This window comes from Hemitrygon akajei, chromosome 7, assembly GCF_048418815.1.
Source record: "Hemitrygon akajei chromosome 7, sHemAka1.3, whole genome shotgun sequence".
NCBI lineage: Eukaryota > Metazoa > Chordata > Chondrichthyes > Myliobatiformes > Dasyatidae > Hemitrygon > Hemitrygon akajei.
In genome coordinates this window covers 122,215,648-122,242,092 of record NC_133130.1, presented here as the reverse complement: position 1 = coordinate 122,242,092, position 26,445 = coordinate 122,215,648, and the positions used below count along the sequence as shown (strand labels likewise).

Sequence of the window (26,445 nt, the reverse complement as noted above, 5' to 3'; positions counted from 1 at the left end):
GACGGACGGAGTGTAGGTGCTTGACGAAGCGGTCCCCCAATCTGCGTCGGGTCTCGCCGATGTAGAGGAGGCCGCACCGGGAGCACCGGATGCAATAGACGACTCCAGCAGACTCGCAGATGAAGTGTTGCCTCACCTGGAAGGACTGTCTGGGGCCCGGAATGGTGGTAAGGGGTGAGGTGTGGGGACAGCTGTAGCATTTGCGCTTACAGGGATAAGTGCCAGGTGGGAGTTCTGTGGGGAGGGATGAGTGAACCAGGTAGTCGTGGAGGAAACGATCCCTGTGAAAAGCTGAGAGGGGCAGGGAGGGAAAGATGTGCTCGGTGGTGGGGTCCTGTTGAGGGTGGCAGAAGTTACTCATCTACTGCCATGATGAGGCCAAACTCAGGTTGGAGGAGCAACACCTCATCTACCGTCTGGGTAGCCTCCAGCCTGGTGATATGAACGTTGAATTCTCCAATTTCCGGTAATTCCCTCCCCCTCCCCTTTCCCCTATCCCAGGTCCCTCTCTGCCTCTCTCCCCTTTCAACTTTCTGCTTCTTTATCTCTACAGTTCTTTCATGCTTATCCCCTCCCCCTCCCCCCTTTATCTTTCCTCTGATTGGTTTTCCACCTGGCACCTCTAGGCCCTACCCCCTCCCCTATCTCTATTACTGGGCTTCGGCCCTCTCTTCCCCCTCATTCCTGATGAAGGGTCTCGGCCCGAAACATTGGCTACTCTTTTCTCACGGATGCTGCCTGACCTGCTGAGTTCTTCCAGTGTTGTGTTCCTATTCCAGCATAACATCATTTCTCTTGTACTCAGTACTTTGATCTATAAAGGCTAATATGCCAAAAGCTCTCTTATCTACCCATGACTCTACTTTCAATGAATTATGGAGCTCTATTCCCGATTCCTTTGTTCGACAGCACTCCTTAGTGCCCTGCCGCTCACGGTGTAATACCTACCCTGGTTGGTCCTACCTAATTGTAACACCTCGCACTTGTCTGCATTAAATTCCATCTGCCATTGTTTAGCCCATTTTTCCAGCTGGTCCAGATCCTGCTGCAAGCCATGGTAGCCTTCCTCGCTGATCATTACATTCCAATCTTGACATCAACCAAAATCTGTTGATCCAGTTAACCACATTATCATCCAGATTGTTGATTTAGATGACAAACGAAGATAGACCCAGCACCAATCCCTACCGCACACCACTAGACACAGGCCTCCAGTCAGAGAGGCCCCACTCCCTGGCTTCTCTCACAAAGCCAATGTCTAATCCAATTTACTTCCTCATCTTGAATGGCTGGGAATTCGGGGGAATAGAAAATAGGATTAATGACAGTTTGGTGTAAATTGGTGGGTGATGGTCAGCATAGGCTAGGTAGGCTGAAGGGCCTTATGTTAACCACATAGACATTTTGTTAAACCTATAGGGAACACCCAACTAAGGTTACAAAGTCCATCCCATTGGGACCATCCTGGTTCTACAAGGTTGATAACCCAATCTTCATCCTATGAAGACCAGCTTAATAGCATCATTGAGATCAGCTCGACTGAATCTCGACTGAACACTGTTAACACTATAGAGAATCATATAAACCTCACAGCAACTAATGTGCTAATCCTGCTAACCCCACCCAAAGAGACTATAGAGATGATCACATTAATCAATGAACTAATATTATTAATAATAATTAATTAATATTGTTATCACCATGTGCCATGTCATATATGACCTGGCGAACATGGTCTTATGACCACTATTGTTCTTGGCAAATTTTTCTACAGGGATTGTTTGCCCTTGCCTTCTTCTGGGTAGTGTCTGTACAAGATGCGTGAGCCCAGCCATTATCAATACTCTTCAGAGATTGTCTGCCTGGCGTCAGTGGCCACATAACCAGGGCTTGTGATCTGCACCAGCTGCTCAAACGACCATCCACCACCTGCTCCCATGGCTTCATGTGACCCTGATTGGAGGGAGGGGAGGGGAGGAGAGTTGGAGCTAAGCAGGTGCTGCACCTTGCCCAGGGTGACCTGCAAGCTAGCAGGGGGAAGGAGCACTTTACATCTCCTTTGATAGAGATGTATCTCCACCCCACCACCCAAATCAATTAATAGGCCTCTTTAAGTAACTGTGTAGTGAACACCCCATTAGCTGTTCCTTCTGCCCTACTCACGCCATGGAAATTTCCCCCGTTCTCCTCATTCATTGGTCTGTGTTAATGCACTATAGTTTTGTAACTGAGGGAAGGTTTTTCACTCCTTTGCACTGTCAAGGGAGACCAACAGGTCAAAGGTGAACTGCTGGAGCTTGCTGAACTTGAATCTCTTTACAGAGGTGGCAAAGATTTTGCCCAACTCCTACAAGCGGAACTTCAAAGACCCTTGGAAAAGGCCCCATATGATGGCAAAGGAGCAAAGACCAAGGTAATGCTGTTTTACAGTGTGCCAGTTTTGTGAAAATGGGGAGCAACACTTCACATTTCATCTAGGTGGCCTCCAACCTGATGGCATGAGCACCTATTTCTCCAACTTTCAGTTATTTTAAACCCCTGCCCTCTTCTTAAATTCCAAACTCTGGCCTCTTTCTTCTTCTCCTCACCTGCCTATCACCTCCACCTGGTACCTCTTTGTCCTATGGCCCACTCTCCTACCCTATCAGATTCCTTCTTCTCCAGCCCTTTACCTTATCCACCTATCACCTCCCAGTTCCTTACTTCATTTCCCCCTCTCCCACCCACCTGGCTTCACCTATTTTATTCTGGCATCTTGCCACTTCCTTCTCAGTCCTGTAGAAGGGTCTCAGCCCAAAATGTCGACTGTTTATTCATTTCCGTAGATTCTGCCTGTACTGCTGAGTTGCTCCAGCATTTTGTGTGTGTTACTCTGCATCTACTGAACTCCTCATGTTTTTGTAACCAAAGTGGCAGCTGACCAATTGTTCTTAAAAAATCCACAATATGAAAGAAGAATTTATGTTCTCTTCAACTTTGAACTAAAATGCATAATCTTCTTCTTCTTGTGGAACTTACGTCATCGATGACCTCCAGTCCCCATTGTCCTAAGTCGATGGGATGGTTGGAGTCCGTCAATGTTTCTGTAATCTATTGTATCCAATGTACAGGGGGATGTCTATACATCTTCACCAGAGCCCTGTTGGCCGGCCTTGCCCGTTTCCACCTCTCACAAAGGGGTGCAGGAGAGGAAACAATGCATAACACTGCTGATCAAACAATGGCAGTGATTCCATTGTGATCTTGGATCAAGGGGGCTGGTCTTGCAATGTGGTGGCAAACCAGCATCATCCCTCCAGGACTCACTCACTTCCAAGGTCTTCATTGCTTATCTCGATATTTATTGCTTATTGATTTCTTATTTTTCTCTTTTGCATTCGCAGAGTTTGTTGTCTTTAGTTCGTTGGCTGTCTGTCTGTCCAATTGGGTACAGTCTTCTATTGATTCTGTTATGTTTCTCGTATTTACTGTGATTGCCCACAAGAGAACTGATCTCAGGGTTGTATATGGTGACATATATGTACTTTCTTTCTCTTTCCCCCTCTCTATTTATCTCCCTCTCCCTCTCTCTATATCCATCTCTCTCATTTGTATACTGTATTTCTATCTCTCTATCTCTATCTCCCACCCTCCCTCCTCTCTCTCTCTCTCTCTCTCTCTCTCTCTCTCTCTCTCTCTCTCTCTCTCTCTCTCTCTCTCTCTCTCTCTCTCTCTCTCTCTCTCTCTCTCTCTCTCTCTCTCTCTCTCTCTCTCTCTCTCTCTCTCTCTCTCATATCAGAATCAGGTTTATCATCACTCACACATGAGATGAAATTTGTTTTTTTTTGCAGCAGTACAGTACTCTGCAAAACTCTTAGGCAGCCTGGCTGTATATATGTGCGTCAGACTTGCACAGGACTGTACAGTGGAACGCATAGTTTGCGTCAATGACCAAACAATCTGAGGATGTGCTGGGGGCAGCCCACAAGTGTCGGCATCTTGGCATGATCACAACTCACCTAACTCAACCTTAGCTTAACCGTACAGCACTGTCCAAAGGACTTAGACACGTACTTTATGTATACAGCTAGGGTGCGGAAGACTTTGGCACCGTACTGTAGTCATTTTATGTATTGCACTTTACTGCTGCCAATAAAACAAATTTCAGAGCCGGGTGTGTCTACACCTGCACCATCCCCACCCATAACACTCTTTCTCTGCCACCTGTCCCACACCCCTCCTGCATCACTCTGCCCTAATCGTTCCCAACATCCTTTGCTCTCGCCAGATTTACAGACTCGCTATCCGCTCCACGTTGACTAATACAGAGCTGTGCAAAAGCCTTAGACACCCAAGTGATATAAGAGTTTTGCCTAAGACATTTGCACAGCTCTGTACGTCTTTGGAAGGTATCTGGAACACCCGAGGAAGCTCATGTCGTCACGCTCCTTACAGACAATGACAGTAATTGAACACTGATTGGTGGTCTATGAAATTGTAGAGCAGGGGTCCCCAGCTTGAGTGCACAGACCTCTCGGTCAGTGGCTGGGCTCCAGGGGTCCCCAGCTTGAGTGCACGGACCCCCCTGTCAGTGGCTGGGCTACAGGGGTCCCCAACTTGAGTGCACAGACCCCTCGGTCAGTGGCTGGGCTCCAGGGGTCCCCAACTTGAGTGCACAGACCCCTCGGTCAGTGGCTGGGCTCCAGGGGTCTCCAAATTGGGTGCACAGACCTCTCGGTCAGTAGCAGAAGTCCAGGGATCCCCAACAGGGGGCGCACGGACCCCCCAGTCAGTGGCTGGGCTACAGGGGTCCCTAACCTGGGTGCACAAACCCCTCGGTCAGTGGCTGGGTTCCAGGGGTCCCCAACCTGGGGTGCACGGACCCCTCGGCAGAGGTCCATGGCATAAAGAGGAATTTGGGAGCCGCTGGTGTAGAGTGTGTGCTAACTGTTACACTGCCATGCCACCCCAGATGTTTACATTTAGCCCACTGAATGAAATGAAACTCCTCCAGACTGAGCACCCGACCAACAGACTGTAGACGGGCTTCTCATGGTTGGTAATTGTAGCCGGGTTTATTGGTAAACCTGCAATAAAAGCTTCGCCTGTGCTCCTGAGAGGAAACAGTCTGGGACTGATGAAAGCTGAGCCTTCCCTGAGGTTTAGGCAGCAGCGGATATGTACAACATGTTTCACCGCATATGCCAGAGACTTTATCCTATCGAGTTACACTCCCACTCCCCCCACCCCCAGCTAGCTCGACGACAGACAGAGCTTACTCCACGCAAAGTAAAGGTTGATTTGATTGTGCTCCCAAGACTTCCTGATAAAGTGTGACCACTTTACCCACCCGGTTCATCATCGGCAAACAGAACTTCAAACTTAACCGTAAGGTATAGGAGCAGAATTAGGCCATTTGGCCCATTGATTCTGCTCTGCCATTTCATCATGGCTGATCTAATTCGTTCTCAGCCCCAAGCTTCTGCCTTCTCCCAATAACCCTTCAACCCTGACCAATCAATCTCCACATTAAACACACCCAGTGACCTGCCCCCCACAGCCACCTGCGGCAATGAATTCCACAGATTCACCACCCTCTAGCTAAAGAAATTCCTCCTCATCTCCATTCGATGGACATCCCTCTGTTTTGAGGCTGTGCCCTCTGTTTCTGGATTCCACCACCAGTGGAAACATACTCTTCACATCCATTCTAACTACAACATTCGAAAGGGGAGAAGGAAGAAAAAGTTAATAAAGTTGTTAGCACCGTTAGGGATAAACAGAGAGGAAGAGGTGGAGAATTTCTTAAATGCATTTATTTTAATGCTAGGAGCATTGTAAGAAAGGTGGATGAGCTTAGAGCATGGATTGATACCTGGAAATATGATGTTGTAGCTATTAGTGAAACATGGTTGCAGGAGGGGTGTGATTGGCAACTAAATATTCCTGGATTTTGTTGCTTCAGGTGTGATAGAATCGGAGGGACAAGAGGGGGAAGTGTTGCGTTGCTTGTCAGAGAAAATATTACAGTGGTGCTTTGGCAGGATAGATTAGAGGGCTTGTCTAGGGAAGCTACTTGGGTGGAATTGAGGAATGGGAAAGGTGTAATAACACTTATAGGGGTTATAGGGCACTTATAGGGCAACACTGAGCATCATAGGAAGTCATTCCTGCCTGCGGCCATCAAACTTTACAACTCCTCCCTCGGAGTCTCAGACACCTATTGGTTCACAATAGGCTGGTCCTGGACTTATTTCCACTTGACATAATTAACTTATTATTATTTAATTATTTATGGGTTTATATTGCTATATTTCTACACTATTCTTGGTTGCTGCGACTGTAACGAAACCCAGTTTTCCTCGGGATCAATAAAGTATGTCTGTCTGTCTGTCTGTATTATAGACCACCTAATGGGGAGCGAGAATTGGAGGAGCAAAGGGCTGAATGGTTTGGAGTTTGTAAAATGTGTGCAGGATAGTTTTTTGCAGCAATACAAAGAGGTAGCAACTAGAGAAGGGTCAGTGTTGGATCTCCTGTTAGGGAATGAGATAGGTCAGGTGACGGAGGTATGTGTTTTGGAGCACCGGGTCCAGTGATCTCAATGCCATTAGTTTCAATATAATTATGGAGAAGGATAGGACTGGACACAGGGTTGAGATTTTTGATTGGAGAAAGGCTAACTTTGAGGAGATGCGAAAGGATTTAGAAGGAGTGGATTGGGACAATTTGTTTTATGGGAAGGATGTAATAGAGAAATGGAGGACATTTAAAGGTGAAATTTGAGGGTACAGAATCTTTATGTTCCTGTTAGGTTGAAAGGAAAGGTTAAAAGTTTGAGAGAGCCATGGTTTTCAAGGGATATTGGAAACTTGGTTCAGGAAAAGAGAGAGATCTACAATAAATATAGACAGCATGGAGTAAATGAGGTGCTCGAGAAATATAAAGAATGTAAAAAGAATCTTAAGAAAGAAATTAGAAAAGCTTACAGAAGATATGAGGTTGCTTTGGCAAGTAAGGTGAAATAAATCCAAAGGGTTTCTACAGTTATATTAATAGCAAAAGGATAGTGACGGATAAAATTGGTCCCTTAGAGAATCAGAGTGGACAGCTATGTGTGGAGCCGAAAGAGATGGGGGAGATTTTAAACAAATTCTTTTCTTCAGTCTTCACTAAAGAGAAGGATATTGAATTGTGTAAGGTAAGGGAAACAAGTAGTGAAGTTATGGAAACTATGACGATTAAAGAGGAGGAAGTGCTGGCACTTTTAAAAAATATAAAAATGGATAAGTCTCGGGTCCTGACAGGATATCCCTAGGACCTTGAGGGAAGATAGTGTAGAAATAGCAGGGGCTCTGACCGAAATATTTCAAATGTCATTAGAAACGGGGATGGTGCCAAAGGATTGGCATATTGCTCATGTGGTTCCATTGTTTAAAAAGGGTTCTAAGAGTAAACCTAGCAATTATCGGCCTGTAAGTTTGACGTCAGTGGTGGGTAAATTAATGGAAAGTATTCTTAGAGATGGTATATATAATTATCTGGATAGACAGGGTCTGATTAGGAAAAGTCAACATGGATTTGTGCATGGAAGGTCATGTTTGTCAAATCTTATTCAATTTTTCGAAGAGGAAAGTTGACGAGGGTAAAGCAGTGGATGTTGTCTATATGGACTTCAGTAAGGCCTTTGACAAGGTTCCACAGGGAAGATTAGTTAAGAAGATTCAATCGTTAGGTTGAAGTAGTAAACTGGATTCAACAGTGGCTGGATGGGAGATGCCAGAGAGTAGTGGTGGATAACTGTTTGTCAGGTTGGAGGCCAGTGACTAGTGGTGTCCAATGTTGTTTGTCATATACATTAATGATCTGGATGATGGGGTGGTAAATTGGATTAGTAAGTATGCAGATGATACTAAGATAGGTGGTGTTGTGGACAATGAAGTAGGTTTTCAAAGCTTGCAGAGAGATTTAGGCCCGTTAGAAGAGTGGGCTGAAAGATGGCAGACGGAGTTTAATGCTGATAAGTGTGAGGTGCTACATTTTGGTAGGACTAATCAAAATAGGACATACATGGTAAATGGTAGGGCATTGAGGAATGCAGTAGAGCAGAGTGATCTAGGAATAATGGTGCATAGTTCCCTGAAGGTGGAATCTCATGTGGATAGGGTGGTGAAGAAAGCTTTTGGTAGGCTGGCCTTTATAAATCAGAGCATTGAGTATAGGAGTTGGGATGTAATGTTAAAATTGTACAAGGCATTGGTGAGGCCAAATTTGGAGTATTGTGTACAGTTCTGGTCACCGAATTATAGGAAAGATGTCAACAAAATAGAAAGAGTACAGAGAAGATTTACTAGAATGTTACCTGGGTTTCAGCACCTAAGTTACAGGGAAAGATTGAACAAGTTAGGTCTTTATGCTTTGGAGCGTAGAAGGTTGAGGGGGGACTTGATAGAGGTACTTAAAATTATGAGGGGGATAGATAAAGTTGATGTGGATAGGCTTTTTCCATTGAGAGTAGGGGAGATTCAAACATGAGGACATGAGTTGAAAGTTAGGGGGCAAAAGTTTAAGTGTAACACGAGGGGGAATTTCTTTACTCAGAGAGTGGTAGCTGTGTGGAACGAGCTTCCAGTAGAAGTGGTAGAGGCAGGTTCAGTATTGTCATTTAAAGTAAAATTGGATAGGTATATGGACAGGAAAGGAATGGAGGGTTATGGGCTGAGTGCAGGTCAGTGGGACTAGGTGAGAGTAAGCGTTCAGCACGGACTAGAAGGGCCGAGATGGCCTGTTTCTGTGCTCTAATTGTTATATGGTTATATGATTGTCTACTGAGTCTCTGTGTGTGGAAGTTAGAAACAGAAAGGAGTCAATAACTCTACTGGGTGTTTTTTTATAGACCACCCAATAGCACCACGGACATTGAGGAGCAGATAGGGAGACATATTATGGAAAGTGTAATAATAACAGTTGTCATGGTGGGAGATTTTAATTTTCCAAATATTGATTGACATCTCCCTAGAACAAGGGGTTTAGATGGGGTGGAGTTTGTTAGGTGTGTTCAGGAAGGTTTCTTGACACAATATGCAGATAAGCCTACAAAACGAGAGGCTGTACTTGATCTGGTATTGGGAAATGAACCTGGTCAGGTGTCAGGTCTTTCAGTGGGAGACCATTTTGGAAATAGTGATCACAATTCTATCTCCTTTACCATAGCATTGGAGAGGGATAGGAACAGACAAGATAGGGAAGCATTTAATTGGAGGAAGGGGAAATATGAAACTAACAGGCAGGAATTTGGAAGCATAAATTGGGAACAGATGTTCTTAGGAAAATGTACAGCAGAAGTGTGGCAAATGTTCAGGGGATATTTGCATGGCATTCTGAATAGGTACGTTCCAATGCGACAGGGAAAGGATGGTGACTAATTGTTTGAGGATGTGACTAAGCACATTGAAGGTAGAACAGTAGATGTAGTGTATATAGATTTCAGCCAGGCATTTGATAAGGTACCCCATGCAAGGCTTATTGAGATAGTAAGGAGGCATGGGATCCAAGGGGACCTTGCTTTGTGGATCCAGAATTGGCTTGCTCACAGAAGGCAAAGAGTGGTTGTAGACGGGTCATATTCTGCATGGAGGTCAGTGACCAGTGGTGTGCCTCAGAGATCTGTTCTGGGACCCCTTCTCTTTGTAATTTTTATAAATGACCTGGAGGAGGAGGTGGAGGGATGGGTTAGTAAGTTTGCTGATGACACAAAGGTTGGAGCTGTTATGGATAGTGTGGAGGGCTGTCAGGGGTTACAAAGGGACATTGATAGGATGCAAACCTGGGCACAGGAATTGCCAAATGGTGTTCAACCCAGATAAGTGTGAGGTGGTTCATTTTGGTAGGTCAAATATGATGGCAGAACATAGGGTATTAATGGTAAGACTTTTGGCTATGTGGAGAATCAGAGGGATCTTGGGGTCCGAGTCCATAGAACACTCAAATCTGCTGCAGCAGTTTGGCTCTGTGATTAAGAAGGCATACGGTATATTGGCCTTTATCAATCATGGGATTGATTTTAGGAGCTGAGATGTAATGTTACAGCTCACTACAGGAGGGATGTGGAAACTATAGAAAAGATGCAGAGGAGATTTGCAAAGATGTTGCCTGGATTGGGGAGTATGCCCTTTGAGAATAGTTTGAGTTAACTCATCCTTTTTTCCTTGGAGTAGCGGAGGATGAAAGATGACCTGATAGAGGTGTATAAGATGATGAGAGGCATTGATCATGTGGATAGTCAGAGGCTTTTTCCCAGGGCTGAAATGGCTAACACGAGAGGGCACAGTTTTAAGGTGCTTGGAAGTAGGTACAGAGGAGATGTCAAGGGTAAGTTTTTTACGCAGAGATGGTGAGTGTGTGAAATGAGCTGCTGGTGATGGTGGGTCTTTTAAGAGACTCCTAGATAGGTACATGGAACTGGGGAAAATAGAGGGCTGTGGATAACCCTTGGTAATTTCTAAAGTAAGTACATGTTTGGCACAGGATTGTGGGCCGAAAGGCCTGCATTGTACTGTAGGTTTTCTGTGTTTCTATGTTATGAGCAACGGTGCATATCACAAGACCTGATTATGCGACTACTGACAATCTCTGAAGAGTATTGATAATAGCTTTGGGTCACCCGTCTTGTGAAGGCACAGCCAAGAAGAAGGCAATGGCAAAGCAATTCTGTAGAAAAATTTGCTAAGAACAATTTTGGTCATAGATAAAACCATGATCGTCCATGTCATCATGGACATAACAAATGATCTAACTTTTACATCAATTATATATAACACCACAGAAAATAAATAGATTAAATTCAAATATGTCTGACCAATGTTTTCAATGTAAACAAGGAATTGGTACTTTTTTACATAAATATGTTTTTTACATTTTTACTTGGTCTTGTTTTAAAATTCAACCATTTTGGATTAATTTAAGACTTTTATTGGAACAAATTATTGGAGTACAACTCCCACATAGTCCATTATTATTTTTATTAGGAGATATTGAAGGGACAATAACGAAACTTAAATTGAATAAGTATCAGAAAAAATTTATAAAAAAATTGCTTTGGCAGTAGCCAAAAAAGTTATCGCAGTTACTTGGAAATCTGATTTAAATTTAACTATGGATCGTTGGAATAATACATAGTTGTATTCCACTTGAAAAAATTACGTATAATCTAAGAAATGAATATATATTTTTGAAAATTTGGTCCCCATACTTACAAAAGATAGGATTAGATACATAGGTCCTTTGAAGATAAAATTATAGTAATTGGGGAAAGTGAAAATAAATATCAAAATTATTTTGAACTCCATGGAGCATGTGGGGATCCTCCGATATCCAGGCAATCTTTCTTTTCTTTCTTTTTTTCTTCTTTTTTTAGATAAGGGTTAAGGGGGGGAGGGTTAAGGGGAGGGGGGAGGGTTAATATCATTTTTCTTACTATTTTATCACCACATTTATTCTTTGTAATCTCTAAAATTTAATAAATAAATAATATTTTTTTAAAAACAAATGACCTAACTGTTTAAAAATCCTATCTATCTACCTACCCATCTATCTATCTATCCATCTATCAATCTATCTATCTGTCTATCTATCTATTGGTCTATAGTTTATTGAGTGATTGAGATACGGTGTAGAATAGGCCCTTCTGGCCCCTTGAACCGTGCTGCCCAGCAATCCTCCAATTCAACCCTGGCCTAATCACAGGACAATTTACAATGACCAATTAACCTACCAACCTGTATGTCTTTGGACTGTGAGAGGAAACTCACTCAGTTTTGGGGAGAACATACAAACTGCTTAGAGGCAGCATTGGGAATTGAACCCAGGTCACTTGTACTCTAAAGCATTGTGCTAACCTCAACACTACCATGCTGCCCCCTATTTGTGGTGATGGTGAAAGCAGTGTCTTTCATGGCAGCCAAGAAGAATTCAGCTGAGCTCCTGTATCACCAGGTTAAGGATGAGGTGATGGAGTATTTGATGACACAAGTCAAGGTAGGACAAAGTCAACATGGTTTTCTTAAGGGAATATCTTGCTTGGCATACCTGTTGGAATTCTTTGAGGAGATTACAAGTAGGTTAGATAAAGGGGATGCAGTGGATGTTGTATATTTGGACTTTCAGAAGGCTTTTGATAAGGTGCCACACAGGAGGTTGCTTACTAAGTTAGGAGCTCATGGTATTACAGGAAAATTACTAACATGGTTAGAGCATTGGCTGATTGGAAGGAGGCAGTGAGTGGGAATAAAAGGATCCTTGTCTGGTTGGCTGCCAGTGACTGGTGATGTTCTGCAGGGGTCAGTCTTGGGACCACTTCTTTTTATCCTGTATATAAATCATGAAGTAGGTGGCTTTGCTGCCAAATTTGCAGATGATATGAAGATTGGTGGAGGGGCAGGTAGTGTTAAGGAAACAAGAAGGCTGCAAAAGGACTTAGACAGATTAGGAGAATGGGCAAGAAAGTGGCAAATGAAATGCAATGTTGGAAAATGCATAGTCATACACTTTGGTAGAAGAAATAAATGTGCAGATTATTTCCTAAATGTGGAGAAAATCAAAAAATCTGAGACGCAAATGGACTTGGGAGTTCTATGTGTAGAACACCCTAAAGGTTAACTTGTAGGTTGAGTCAGTGGTGAGGAAGGCAAATGCAATGTTGGCATTCTTTTCAAGAGGTCTAGAATGTAAGAGCAGGGATGTGATGCTGAGGCCTCACCTTGAGTATTGTAAACAGTTTTGTGCTCTTTATTTAAGAAAAGATATGCCGGCATTGGAGAAGGTTCAGTGGAGGTTTACGAGGATGATTCTAGGTTTTCATATGAGGAACGTTTGATAGCTCTTGGCCTGTACTCACTGGAATTTAGAAGGATGAGGGGGATCTCATTGAAACCTTTCAAATGTTGACAGGTCTAAACAGAGTAGAGATGGAAAGGATGTTTCCCATTGTGGGAGAGTCTAGGACAAGCGGGCACAGCTTCAGGATAGAGTAACGTCCATTTAAAACAGAGATGTGGAGAAATTTCTTTTGCCAGGGGGTGGTGAATTTGTGAAATTTTTCACCACAGGCTGCTGTGGAGGTCAGGTTGTTGGGTGTATTTAAGGCAGAGATTGATAGGTTCTTGATTGGCCACGGCATCAAAGGTTACAGGGAGGAGGCCGGGAAGTGGGGCTGAGGAGGAGAAAAAAAGGATCAGAAATGGCCTAATTCCACTGCTATGTCTCATGGTTTTCTGGTATAGAAGTCAAAGATCGAGTGCTGGTAAATTGGGATGTGTAGAAATGAGTTCCTGATGTCAGCGCACATGTGGTGGGACAAAGGGCCTCATTGACCGACAGAGAACATGGTTTGCCCTTGCATTCATTTAGAACTAATCAGCAAAAACAAAATTACCAGAAGCAAGACGTCAGGCTGTGGGTCCCTAACGAGCGGAGTGGGGGTTGGATGAAGTTTATGAAGTCCTGCAGATACAAATTAGATGGATTACTTTCAGAAAGTATTGCCAGTAACACAGATTCCCAAAGCTCTCCATTATTGGCATCTGCTGTGGACACAGCTATGATGATTAATTGTCCTCATTTAGGCCACAGAATCCTGCAAAGTTCTAATTTCAAAGTCAATTTATTATCAATTTATTACAGTCGTGTGCCAAAAGTCTTAGGCGCACATATATTGCCAGGGTGCCTAAAGCTTTTGCACAGTACTGTATTTGTCAGTGTGGAGCAGAGAGTGAATTTGTAAATCTGGTAGGACCTAAGGATCGCAAACACAAGAAAATCTGCAGATGCTGGAAATCCAAGGCAACAGACACACACACGTGATTCCCCTCTCCCTGTCCCCTTCCCATTCTCAGTCCCAACAGAGACCCAGATCAGAATCAGGTTTATCATCACTCACATACGTCATGAAATTTGTTGTTTTATATGACAGCGATACAGGGCAATACATAAAATTACTACAGTACTGTGCTGAAGTCTGAGGTACCCTAGCTGTATAAGTCTTTTGTGCATTTAAGAGACCCTTAGACAGGCAGATGGATGGTAGAAAAATGGAGGGCGATGTGGGAGGGAAGGGTTAGATTGATGTGAAGATTACGTTAGAAATTCGGTACAATATCATGGGGCAAAAGGCCTGTACTGTGCTGTAGCGTTCTGTCTTCCACGATTCTGCAGTGGTGCCACTCTTCCACAGTTTCATCCATTCACTTTACAGTGAAGACACAAGTGATGGCAGAAGCTGGAATCCGGAGTCACATGAAAAGTGCTGGACGAACTGAGCAGGTCAGGCAGCATCAGACAAAAGGCCTCAACCTGAAATATTGACTGTGCATATCCCTCCATAGCTGGTGCCTGACACGCTGAGCTCCTCCAGCACACCCCTGTACGTTGGCACAGCACCACAGGGTGCATGTGGACCTGCACTGTGAGGGTTTAAAACCAACAGAAATGTAAGACCCACCTGAATGACAAGGCCCTAATCACATTGCCATTGGTATTACACTTTGGACCGTCTGGTTCTGAACTGGAGACTGGTAGGACAAAGATCCAGGGACAGGGACAAGGATCAAGGATAAGGACAAAGGACAAGGGCAAGGGCAAGGATCAACTTTATTCGCCATTTTCAGTCCTGTGCAAAAGTCTTACCCACGTATATACAGCTAGGCTGCCTCAGAAGTTTGCACAGGACTGTAGTAATATTATGTACTGCTGCCACAAAAAAAATACTGAGTGAGAAAGCGAACAATGGAAAATGAGGCCCATTCCTGCCTCCCACCCTCCCACGTACATACAGTGCTATGCAAAACCAAATTTCATGACATAATCTGATTCTGATATGGGTCTCTGTTGTGGACTGAGAGTGGGACGGGGGCAGGGAGAGGGGAATCAGGGTTGGGAAAAGGGGAAGGGAGAGGGGAGGGAGCGGGAAGCACCAGAGAGACATTCTGTAATGATCAATAAACCAATTGTTTGGAATCAAATGACCTTTCCTGGTGTCTCGGGGCTGGGTGTGTCTGCACACACTACCCCACCCCCCCCAACATTCCCTCTCTGCCACCTGTCCCACACTCCTCCTGCAGCACTCCACCCTCACCATTTCCAACAGCCTTAGTTCCCACCAGATTTACAAACTTGCTCTCTCCGCTCCACATTGACAAATACAGGACTGTGTAAAGACCTTTGGCACCCTGGCTATCTATATGTAAATGTCTAGGACTTTTGCACAGGACTGTACATTTACATGTATTAGTAATTTGCTGCGGTGTGTTGGCACAACATGCAACAAAAAACAACAACATTCAACATATAAAGCACTACACACACAAAGTGCTGGAGGAACTCAGCAGGCCAGGCAGCATCTATGGAAATGAATAGGTAGTCGACGTTTCAGGCTGAGACTGGAAAGGAAGGGGGGAAGATGCCAGAATGAAAGAGGTGCATATGGGGGGTAGGTGATGGGTGAAACCAGGTGGGTGGGAAAGGTACAGGGCAGGAAATTAAGGAATCTGATAGGAGAGGAGAATGGCCCATAGGAGAAAGGGAAGGAGGTAGGGACACAGGGGCAGGTGAGAACAAGTAAAAGGTCAGAGTGGAGAATAGAAGAAAGGGGTGGGGGTAATTTTTTTTTACCAGAAAGAGAAATCGATGTTCATGCCATCAGGTTGGAGGCTAGGCAGGCAGAATATCAGGTATTGCTCCTCCAGCCCAAGGGTGGCCTCATCTTAGAAACATAGAAAATAGGTGCAGGAGTAGGCCATTCGGCCCTTCGAGCCTGCACCACCATTCAGTATGATCATGGCTGATCATCCAACTCAGAACCCTGTACCCGCTTTCTCTCCATACCCCCTGATCCCTTTAGCCACAAGGGCCATATCTAACTCCCTCTTAAATATAGCCAATGAACTGGCCTCAACTGTTTCCTGTGACAGAGAATTCCACAGATTCACCACTCTCTGTGTGAAGAAGTTTTTCCTCATCTCGGTCCTAAAAGGCTTCCCCTTTATCCTTAAACTGTGACCCCTCGTTCTGGACTCCCCCAACATCAGAAACAATCTTCCTGCATCTAGCCTGTCCAATCCCTTTAGAATTTTATATGTTTCAATAAGATCCCCCCTCAATCTTCTAAATTCCAGTGAGTATAAGCCTAGTCAATCCAATCTTTCTTCATATGAAAGTCCTGCCATCCCAGGAATCAATCTGGTGAACCTTCTTTGTACTCCCTCTATGGCAAGAATGTCTTTCCTCAGATTAGGGGACCAAAACTGCACACAATATTCTAGGTGCGGTCTCACCAAGGCCTTGTACAACTGCAGTAGAACCTCCCTGCTCCTGTACTCAAATCCTTTTGCTATGAATGCCAACATACCATTTGCCTTTTTCACCGCCTGCTGTACCTGCATGCCCACCTTCAATGACTGGTGTACAATGACACCCAGGTCTCGTTGCAGCTCCCCTTTTCCTAATCGGCCACCGTTCAGATAATAATCTGTTTTCCTGTTCTTGCAACCAAAGTGGATAACCTCACATTTATCCACATTAAATTGCATCTGCCATGAATTTGCTCACTCACTTAACCTATCCAAGTCACCCTGCATCCACTTAGCATCCTCCTCACAGCTAACACCGCCGCCCAGCTTCGTGTCATCCGCAAACTTGGAGATTCTGCATTTAATTCCTTCGTCTAAATCATTAATATATATTGTAAACAACTGGGGTCCCAGCACTGAGCCTTGCGGTACCCCACTAGTCACTGCCTGCCATTCTGAAAAGGTCCCGTTTACTCCCACTCTTTGCTTCCTGTCTGCCAACCAATTCTCTATCCACATCAATACCATACCCCCAATACCGTGTGCTTTAAGTTTGCACACTAATCTCCTGTGTGGGACCTTGTCAAAAGCCTTTTGAAAATCCAAATATACCACATCCACTGGCTCTCCCCTATCCACTCTACTAGTTACATCCTCAAAAAATTCTATAAGATTCGTCAGGCATGATTTTCCTTTCACAAATCCATGCTGACTTTGTCCGATGATTTCACCTCTTTCCAAATGTCACATCTTTGATAACTGACTCTAGCATTTTCCCCACCACCGATGTCAGACTAACCGGTCTATAATTCCCTGGTTTCTTTCTCCCTCCTTTTTTAAGAAGTGGGGTTACATTAGCCACCCTCCAATCCTCAGGAACTAATCCAGAATCTAAGGAGTTTTGAAAAATTATCACTAATGCATCCACTATTTCTTGGGCTACTTCCTTAAGCACTCTGGCATGCAGACCATCTGGCCCTAGGGATTTATCTGCCTTTAATCCCTTCAATTTACCTAACACCACTTCCCTACTAACATGTATTTCCCTCAGTTCCTCCATCTCACTAGACCCTCGGTCCCTTACTATTTCCGGAAGATTATTTATGTCCTCCTTAGTGAAGACAGAACCAAAGTAGTTATTCAATTGGTCTGCCATGTCTTTGTTCCCTATGATCAATTCACCTGTTTCTGACTGTAAAGGACCTACATTTGTCTTGACCAATCTTTTTCTTTTCAAGTATCTATAAAAGCTTTTACAGTCAGTTTTTATGTTCCCTGCCAGCTTTCTCTCATAATCTTTTTTCCCTTTCCTAATTAAGCCCTTTGTCCTCCTCTGCTGGACTCTGAATTTCTTTCAGTCCTCAGGTGTGCTGCTTTTTTTTGCTAATCTATATGTTTTTTCTTTGGACTTGATACTATCCCTAATTTCCCTTGTCAGCCACTGGTGCACTACCTTCCCTGGTTTATTCTTTTGCCAAACTGGGATGAACAATTGTTGTAGTTCATCCATGCGATCTTTAAATGCTTGCCATTGCATATCCCCCGTCAACCCTTTAAGTATCATTTGCCAGTCTATCTTAGCTCATTCACGTCTCATACCTTCAAAGTTACCTTTCTTTAAGTTCAGAACCTTTGTTTCTGAATTAACTATGTCACTCTCCATCTTAATGAAGAATTCCACCATATTATGGTCACTCTTAACCAAGGGGCCTCGCACGACAAGATTGCTAATTAACCCTTCCTCATTGCTCAATACCCAATCTAGAATGGCCTGCTCTCTAGTTGGTTCCTCGACATGTTGGTTCAGAAAACCATCCCGTATACATTCCAAGAAATCCTCTTCCTCAGCACCCTTACCAATTTGGTACACCCAATCTATATGTAGATTGAAGTCACCCATTATAACTACTGTTCCTTTATTGCACACCTTTCTAATTTCCTGTTTAATGCCATCCCCAACCTCACTACTACTGTTAGGTGGCCTGTACACAACTCCCACCAGCGTTTTCTGCCCCTTAGTGTTATGCAGCTCTACCCATATCGATTCCACATCCTCCAGGCTAATGTCCTTTCTTTCTATTGCGTTAATCTCCTCTCTAACCAGCAATGCTACCCCACCTCCTTTTCTTTCCTGTCTATCCCTCCTGAATATTGAATATCCCTGGATGTTGAGCTCCCATCCTTGGTTACCCTGGAGCCATGTCTCTGTGATCCCAACTATATCATATTCATTAATAACTATCTGCACATTCAATTCATCCACCTTGTTACGAATGCTCCTCGCATTGACACACAAAGCCTTCAGGCTTGTTTTTACAAAACTCTTAGCCCTTATACAATTATGTTGAAAAGTGGCCCTTTTTGCTTTTTGCCCTGGATTTGCCTGCCTGCCACTTTTACTTTTTACCTTACTACTTTTTGCTTCTACCCTCATTTTACACCCTTCTGTCTCTCTACACTTGTTCCCACCCCCTGCCACATTAGTTTAAAGCCTCCTGAACAGCAGTAGCGAACGTTCCCCCTGGGACATTGGTTCTAGTCCAGCCCAGGTGCAGACCGTCCTGTTTGTACCGGTCCCATCTCCCCCAGAACTGGTTCCAATGCCCCAGAAATTTGAATCCCTCCCCCTTGCACCATTTTTCAAGCCACGTATTCAACTGAAATATCCTCCTATTTCTACTCTGACTAGCACGTGGCACTGGTAGTAATCCAGAGATTATTACCTTTGTGGTCCTACTTTTTAGTTTATCTCCTAATTCCCTAAATTCACCTTGTAGGACCTCATCCCATTTTTTACCCATATCGTTGGTACCTATGTGCACCACGACCACTGGCTGTTCACCCTCCCATTCCAGAATGTCCTGCAGCCGCTCACAGACATCCTTGACCTTTGCACCAGGGAGGCAACGTACCATCCTGGAGTCTCGTTTGCAGCCGCAGAAACGCCTATCTATTCCCCTTACAATCGAATCCCCTATCACTATAGCTCTCCCACTCCTTTTCCTTCCCTCTTGCTTGATAACTTACTTGCTTTCTGCCTGTTATGCCACTGGTGATTAGGGCAGCAATGAGGATATAGAAGTAAGTACAGATATGGAATAAAATGTGCATAAATATGCAAATACCCACATGGATTTACAGTGTAAACAACATTATAGAAAGTAGTTTAAAATGTTAACAATGCAGTGACTAAGGTCATAGATGGAGGGGGTGGGGTTGGCCTGACTGATGAAAGAACAAAAAAGGAACGAAGGGAAAGAAAGAAACTACAAACTTATTCTGAAAGGCGAACTTGTTTGTCGTCACAAGTTGACAGTTTGTAGATACGGGATAAGGGCAGACTGTCAAAGACCGAGAACTGTTCCATTAGGAGGTACACTTTTGAATCTCTTTGTCTTGGCATTAAATTCTGCTCTTTTCAACATCACCCCCAAACCAAATAAAAATAAAAACTCACTGACTATTATTCTTATGAAGCCTGGAGCTGCAAAGTTTTCTGCGTGTTGGATACCCGCATGCCAAGAATATGAAGCATTCAGACTGTCAAAAACACATTTTGCATTTCTCTATGCCTTAAATGGATGCGGAGTCTTTGTAGGCTGTGCCCTGGGCAGATATACTTGCATGAGTTCTTGCAGAACCTTCAGCTCCCCTGTCCCCCGCACCCCCCACCACACTAAGTGTGAACCAGCTAACTTTCCCACACGTGGTTCACTGTTCAGATTCAGTGTCCAGAGCCAGCTGTGTCTGATTGGCTGTTCACGGAGGCTTCCCTTTTTCAGCGTCTTGTTATTTGTTGACTTTTTTTGGCGAACCAGAGGTTTGGGCATCAAGATTGTGGCATAAAGTTTAGTGTTTACCGCTGTTTCATTCACTGTTATAAGAACAAAAAAAGGAGGAGAGAAAGGAAATTGTGGTCATCTTATACAAAAGCTCATCATTATCGTCATTATGTGCCATGTCAAATTGACGTGGGTGATCATGGTCTTATCCGTGGCCGTGACTGTTCTTGGCTAATATTCCTACTGAAGTGATTTTTTGACGAAAACTAGCTCTGGCTAAAAAGATTCCAGTGATAACAATTAAGTGAGAATTGGAGGAGCAAATTTGCAAGGAGATAGCAGATATTTGTAGTAAGCACAGGGTTGTGATTGTGAATTTTCCACACAAAGACTGGGAAGCCCATACTGTAAAAGGGCTGGATGGTTTGGAGTTTGTAAAATGTGTGCAGGATAGTTTTTTGCAGCAATACATAGAGGTAGCAACTAGAGAAGGGGCAGTGTTGGATCTCCTGTTAGGGAATGAGATAGGTCAGGTGACAGAGGTATGTGTTGGGGAGCACTTTGGGTCCAGTGATCACAAAGCCATTAATTTCAATATAATTAGGTCTATAATACACCCCATAAGTGTTACTACACCTTTCCCATTCATCAATTCCTCCCAAATAGCCTCCCTAGATGAGCCCTCTAATCTAGCCTGCCAGAGCACTGCTGTAATATTTTCTCTGACAAACAACGCAACACCTCCCCCTCTTGTCCCTCCGATTCTATCACACCTGAAGCAACAAAATCCAGTAATATTTAGTTGCCAATCACACCCCTCCTGCAACCATGTTTCACTAATAGCTACAACATCATATTTCCAGGTATCAATCCATGCTCTAAGCTCATCCACCTTTCTTACAATGCTCCTAGCATTAAAATAAATGCATTTAAGAAATTCTCCACCTCTTCCTCTCTGTTTATCTGTAACAGTACAAAGAACTTTACTGTCTTCTTTTTCTTCCTTCTCCCATACTTCTGTTCCTACACTCTGGTTCCCCTCCCCCCTCATATCTAGTTTAAATCCACTGGAGCCTCTCTAGCAAACCTACCCACAAGAATATTTGTCCCCCTCCTGTTTAGATATAAATCATCCCGCCAGAACAGGTCCCACCTTCCCTGAAAAACTGCCCAATTATCTATAAATCTGAAGCCCTCCCTCCTTCATCTCGTCTTCAGCCATGTGTTGATCTGTGCTATCTGTTACTACACCTTTTCCATTCCTCAATTCCACGCAAATAGCCTCCCTAGACGAATACTCTAATCTATCCTGCCAGAGCACTGCTGTAATATTTTCTTTGAATAGCAATGCAACACCTTCCCCTCTTGTCCCTCCAATTCTATCACACCTGAAGCAACAAAATCCAGGAATATTTAGCTGCCAATCACACCCCTCCTGCAACCATGTTTCACTAATAGCTACAACATCATATTTCCAGGTATCAATCCATGCTCTAAGCTCATCCACCTTTCTTACAATGTTCCGAGCATTAAAATAAATGCATTTAAGAAATTCTCCACCTCTTCCTCTCTGTTTATCTCTAACAGTACAAAGAACTTTGTCTTCTTTTTCTTCCTTCTCCCATACATCTGTTCCTACACTCTGGTTCGCCTCCCCCCCATATCTATTTTAAATCCACTGAAGCCTCTCTAGCAAACCTACTTGCAAGAATATTTGTCCCCCTCCAGTTCAGATGTAAACTGTCCGCCGGAACAGGTCCCACCTTCCCTGGAAAACTGCCCAAATATCTATAAATCTGAAGCCCTCCATCCTGCACCATGTCTTCAGCCACATGTTGATCTGCACTATCTTACTATTTCTAAACCCACCTGCACGTGGCACTGGTAGCAATCCTGAGATTGTTATCCTGGAGATCCTGTCCTTTAACTTGGCACCTAGCTCCCTAAACTCACCTTTCAGGGCCTCCTCACTCTTCCTACCCACGTCATTGGTCCCGACATGGACCACGACATCCGGCTGCTCACCCTCCCTCTTGAGAATACTGAAAACTCAATCCGAGATATCGCGGACTCTGGCACCAGGGAGGCAACAGACCATCCGGGATTCTTGATTTCTTCCACAGAACCCCTATCGCTACTGAATCCCCTATCACTACTGCTCTCCTCTCTTCCCTCCTTCCCTTCTGAGCTGAGGGTCCAGTCTTGGTGCCAGAGACGCAACCACTGCAACTTGTCCCTGGTAGGTCGTCCCCACCGACAGTATCCAGAACAGTGTACTGATTGCTGATGGGAACAGCCATAGGGGTGCTCTGCTCTTCCTGTCTATTCCTCTTCCCTCTCCTGACAGTCACCCAACTACCTGTCTCCTGACTCTTAGGGGTGACTATCTCCCTGAAACTCCTGTCTATTTCTGCCTCTGCCTCTGCCTCCCGAATGATCCCAAGTTCATCCAGCTCCAGCTCCAGTTCCCTAACTCGGTTTGTCAGGAGCTGCAGCTGGATGCACCTTTCGCAGGTGTAGTCATCAGGGACAGCTGTGCTCGCCCTGACTTCCCACATACTGGTAAGACTCTTGGCAGTGTGGAGGATCAGAGGGATCTTAGCGTCCGAGTCCATAGGACGCTCAAAGCAGCTGTGCAGGTTGACTCTGTGGTTAAGAAGGCATACGGTCTATTGGCCTTCATTAATCATGGAATTGAATTTAGGAGCTGAGAGGTAATGTTGCAGCTATATAGGACCCTGGTCAGACCCCACTTGGAGTACTATGCTCAGTTCTGGTCGCCTCACTATAAGAAGGATGTGGAAGACATAGAAAGGGTGTAGAGGAGATTTACAAGGATGTTGCCTGGATTGGGGAGCATGCCTTATGAAAACAGGTTGAGTGAACTTGGCCTTTTTTCCTTGGAGCAACGGAGGATGAGAGGTGACCTGATAGAGGTGTATAAGATGATGAGAGGCATTGATCGTGTGGATAGTCAGAGGCTTTTTCCCAGGGATGAAATGGTTGCCACAGGAGGACACAGGTTTAAGGTGCTGGGGAGTAGGTACAGAGGAGATGTCAGGGGTAAGTTTTTTACTCAGAGAGTAGTGAGTGCATGGAATGGGCTGATGGCAACTGTGGTGGAGAGAGATATGGATAGGGTCTTTTAAGAGACTTTTGGATAGGTACTTGGAGCTTAGAAAAATATAGGGCTATGGGTAAGCCTAGTAACTTCTAAGGTAGGGATAACTTTGTGGGCCGAAGGGCCTGTATTCTTTTGTAGGTTTTCTATGTTTCTATGTATGCATTGCTCATGATCTTTCAAGAATCACTTGATTCTGACATGGTCCCAAAGGACTGGAAGATTACAAATGTCACTCCACTCTTTAAGAAGGGAGGAAGGCAAAAGAGGAAAAGTTAGTTAGCCTAACCTCAGTGGTTGGGTATGTGTTAGAGTCTATTATTAAGGACGAGGTTTCAGGGTACATGGAGACTAATGTTAAAATAGGTCAAAGTCAGCATGGTTTCTGTTAAGGGAAATCTTGCCTGACAAATCTGTTAGAGTTCTTTGAGGAAGCAACAAGCAGAGTGGACAAAGGAGAGGCAGTGGATGTTATTCACTTGGATTCTCAGAAGCTGTTGATAATCTGCCACACATGAGGTTGCTTAACAAGATAAAATCCTATGGCGTTACCAGAAAGATACTGGCATGGATAGAGGAATGGCTGACAGGTAGGAGGCAGCGAGTGCGAATAAAAGGGGCCTTTTCTGGATGGCTGCCAGTGACCCTTGGTGTTCCTTAGAGGTCAACATGGGACCACTACTTTTCACATTCTTTGTCAGTGATTTGGATAATGGAATTGATGGTTTTGTGGCAAAGTTTGTGGATGATATGAAGATAGGTGGAGGGGTAGATAGTGCTGTGGAAGCAATGCAATTGCAGCAGGACAGACACATTGGAAGAATGGGCCAGAAAGTGTTGGCGAATGTATGATAATGCATTTGGGTAAAAGGAACAATAGTGCAGACTATTATCTAAATGGGGAGAAGGTTCAAACATCAGAAGTGCAGAGGGACTTAGGAGTCCTTGCGCAAGACTCCCTGAAGATTAATTCACAGATTGAGATTGTGGTAAAGAAGGCAAATGCAATGTTGGCATTTATTTCAGGGGAATAGAATATAAAAGCAAGGAGATAATGCTGAAACATTTATAAGACACTAATCAGGTTGCACTTGAGTATTGTCAACAGTTTTGGGCTCCATATCTCAGAAAGAATGTATTGTCATTGGAGAGAGTCCAGAGGAGGTTCACGAGGATGATTCCAGGAATGAAGGGGTTAACATATGAGGAGTGTCTGGCAGCTTTGTACTCAATGGAATTTAGAAGAATACGGGGGGATCTCATTGAAACCTATTGAATGTTGAAAGGACTGGATAGGGTGAATGGGAGAGGATGTTTCCTGTGGTGGAGAAATCCAGAACCAGAGGGCACTGCCTCAAAATTGAGGGGTGATGTTTTAGAACAGGGGTAAGGAGGATTTTTTTTTAGCCAGAGAATAGTGATTCTGTGGAATGCTCTGCCACAGACTACGGTGGAGGCCAAGTCTGTGGGTATATTTAAGGCGGACGTTGATTTTTTCCTGATCAGTCAGGGCATCAAAAGATATGGCGAGAAGGGAGGTGTATGGGTTTGAGTGGGATCCAGGATCAGTCATGATGGAATGGCAGAGCAGACTCGATGGGCTGAATGGCCTAATTCTGCTCTTATGTCATAGTGTCTTATGGCCTTATTAGACCTCAACAAGGTCTTACATAACGTCAGAATAACATCCCTTCTCCTGTACTCAATACTTTGATTTATGAAGCCACTGTGCCAAAAGCTCTCTTTGTGACCTTATCTACCTGTGATGTCACTTTCAATGAACTATGGACCTGTGTTCCCAGATCCCTCTGTTCCACCGCACTCCTCAGTGTCCTACCATTCACTGTGTAAGACCTATCCTGGTTGGTCATTCCGAAGTACAACACATCGCACTTGTCTGCATCAAATTCCATCTGCCATTTTCCAGCCCATTTTTCCAGCTGGTCCAGATCCCGCTGCAAGCTTTGATAGTCTTCCTCACTGTCCACTACACCCCCAGTCTTGGTGTCACCCGAAAATTTGCTGATCCAGTTAACCACTTCTGTGAGAAATCCAGGAGCTTGAAAGCCCAGATGACCAGCCTTAAGAACAACTTCTTTCCCACTGCTGTGAAATTTCCTGAACGAATCCCTCTCCGTGAGGGGTTGCCACAATGTCCAACCCTTAACTCACCACTCTCAATTATTTCACATTTGGCACTTTGGCATTTCCACAGCTTCAGACTTACACTACAGTCTTTGCATTCTTCCTTTCTTTTACACCACTGTATTTACCTTTGTGCCTTTACTGTATTTATTGTGGTAGCTAGTCACATGAGTGGGGGCATGGTAAAAGCTAAGGTAATAAGTCTTGTATTTTTGCTTATTTTTTAGTTTTGATTTTGGATTAGTTTTGCTGTTTACTCTGTGGTCTTCACGTGAGCACAAAATTCATTGGTCCACAGTGTGTGCGACAATAAACTGTCGTACACACTGTGGCCCAATGAATTTTGTTGCTTGCCTACCACCGCAATGGTGTTATCATACTTGCATGGCATGCCCTCAGCTCCAGTGAAATGGCCATTCCAATGAGTCGAACACTTTACTTCGATCCTTTATCAGCAATTAGCAAACATGCACTCTGAAGCAATAAGATGGGGGAAATGCAAGCAGGCTTTCTCTACTGAGGTTGGGTTGGACTGCAACCAGAGGTCATGGGTTAAAGGTGAAAGATGAAAAGTTTAAGGGGACCATGAGGGGAAACTTCTTCACACATAGGGTGGTCTGAGTGTGGAATGAACTGCCAGCTCAAGTGATGCATGTGAGTTTGATTTGAGGAAAGTTTGGGATAGGTGCATGGATGATAGGGGTATAGAGGGCTATGGTCCTGGTACAGGTCGATGGGAGTAGGCGGTTTAAATGGTTCGACTTGGACTAGATGGGCCAAAGCACCTGTTTCTGTGCTGTACTTTTCTATGACTCTGTAATTCCAGCATAAGCATGCCCAGATATAATCTGAGCACTATTCAGCAATATTAAGTGGTCAACAAAAGATATCACTTCCACCGGTCCAAAGCTTCTTCATCTCAGAGCAACCGGGCTGTGATATCTGCTCCTGGGAATGTCGCCACAGAGCCAACGGGCTGTGATATCTGCTCCTGGGAATGTCGTCTCAGAGCCACTGGGCTGTGATATCTGCTCCTGGGAATGTCGTCTCAGAGCCACCGGGCTGTGATATCTGC

At 44.2% G+C, this 26,445-nt stretch overlaps 1 protein-coding gene across 1 annotated transcript in view; it reads left to right on the top strand.

The window, feature by feature from the left end:
• The window catches only part of LOC140730881 (somatomedin-B and thrombospondin type-1 domain-containing protein), a 261,974-nt gene that overhangs the window by 201,869 nt on the left and 33,660 nt on the right, over positions 1 to 26,445 (top strand). The window contains exon 3 of the mRNA XM_073051869.1: positions 2,323 to 2,413. Coding sequence (XP_072907970.1) covers positions 2,323 to 2,413 — 91 coding nt within the window. The remainder of the gene's footprint in view (positions 1 to 2,322; positions 2,414 to 26,445) is intronic.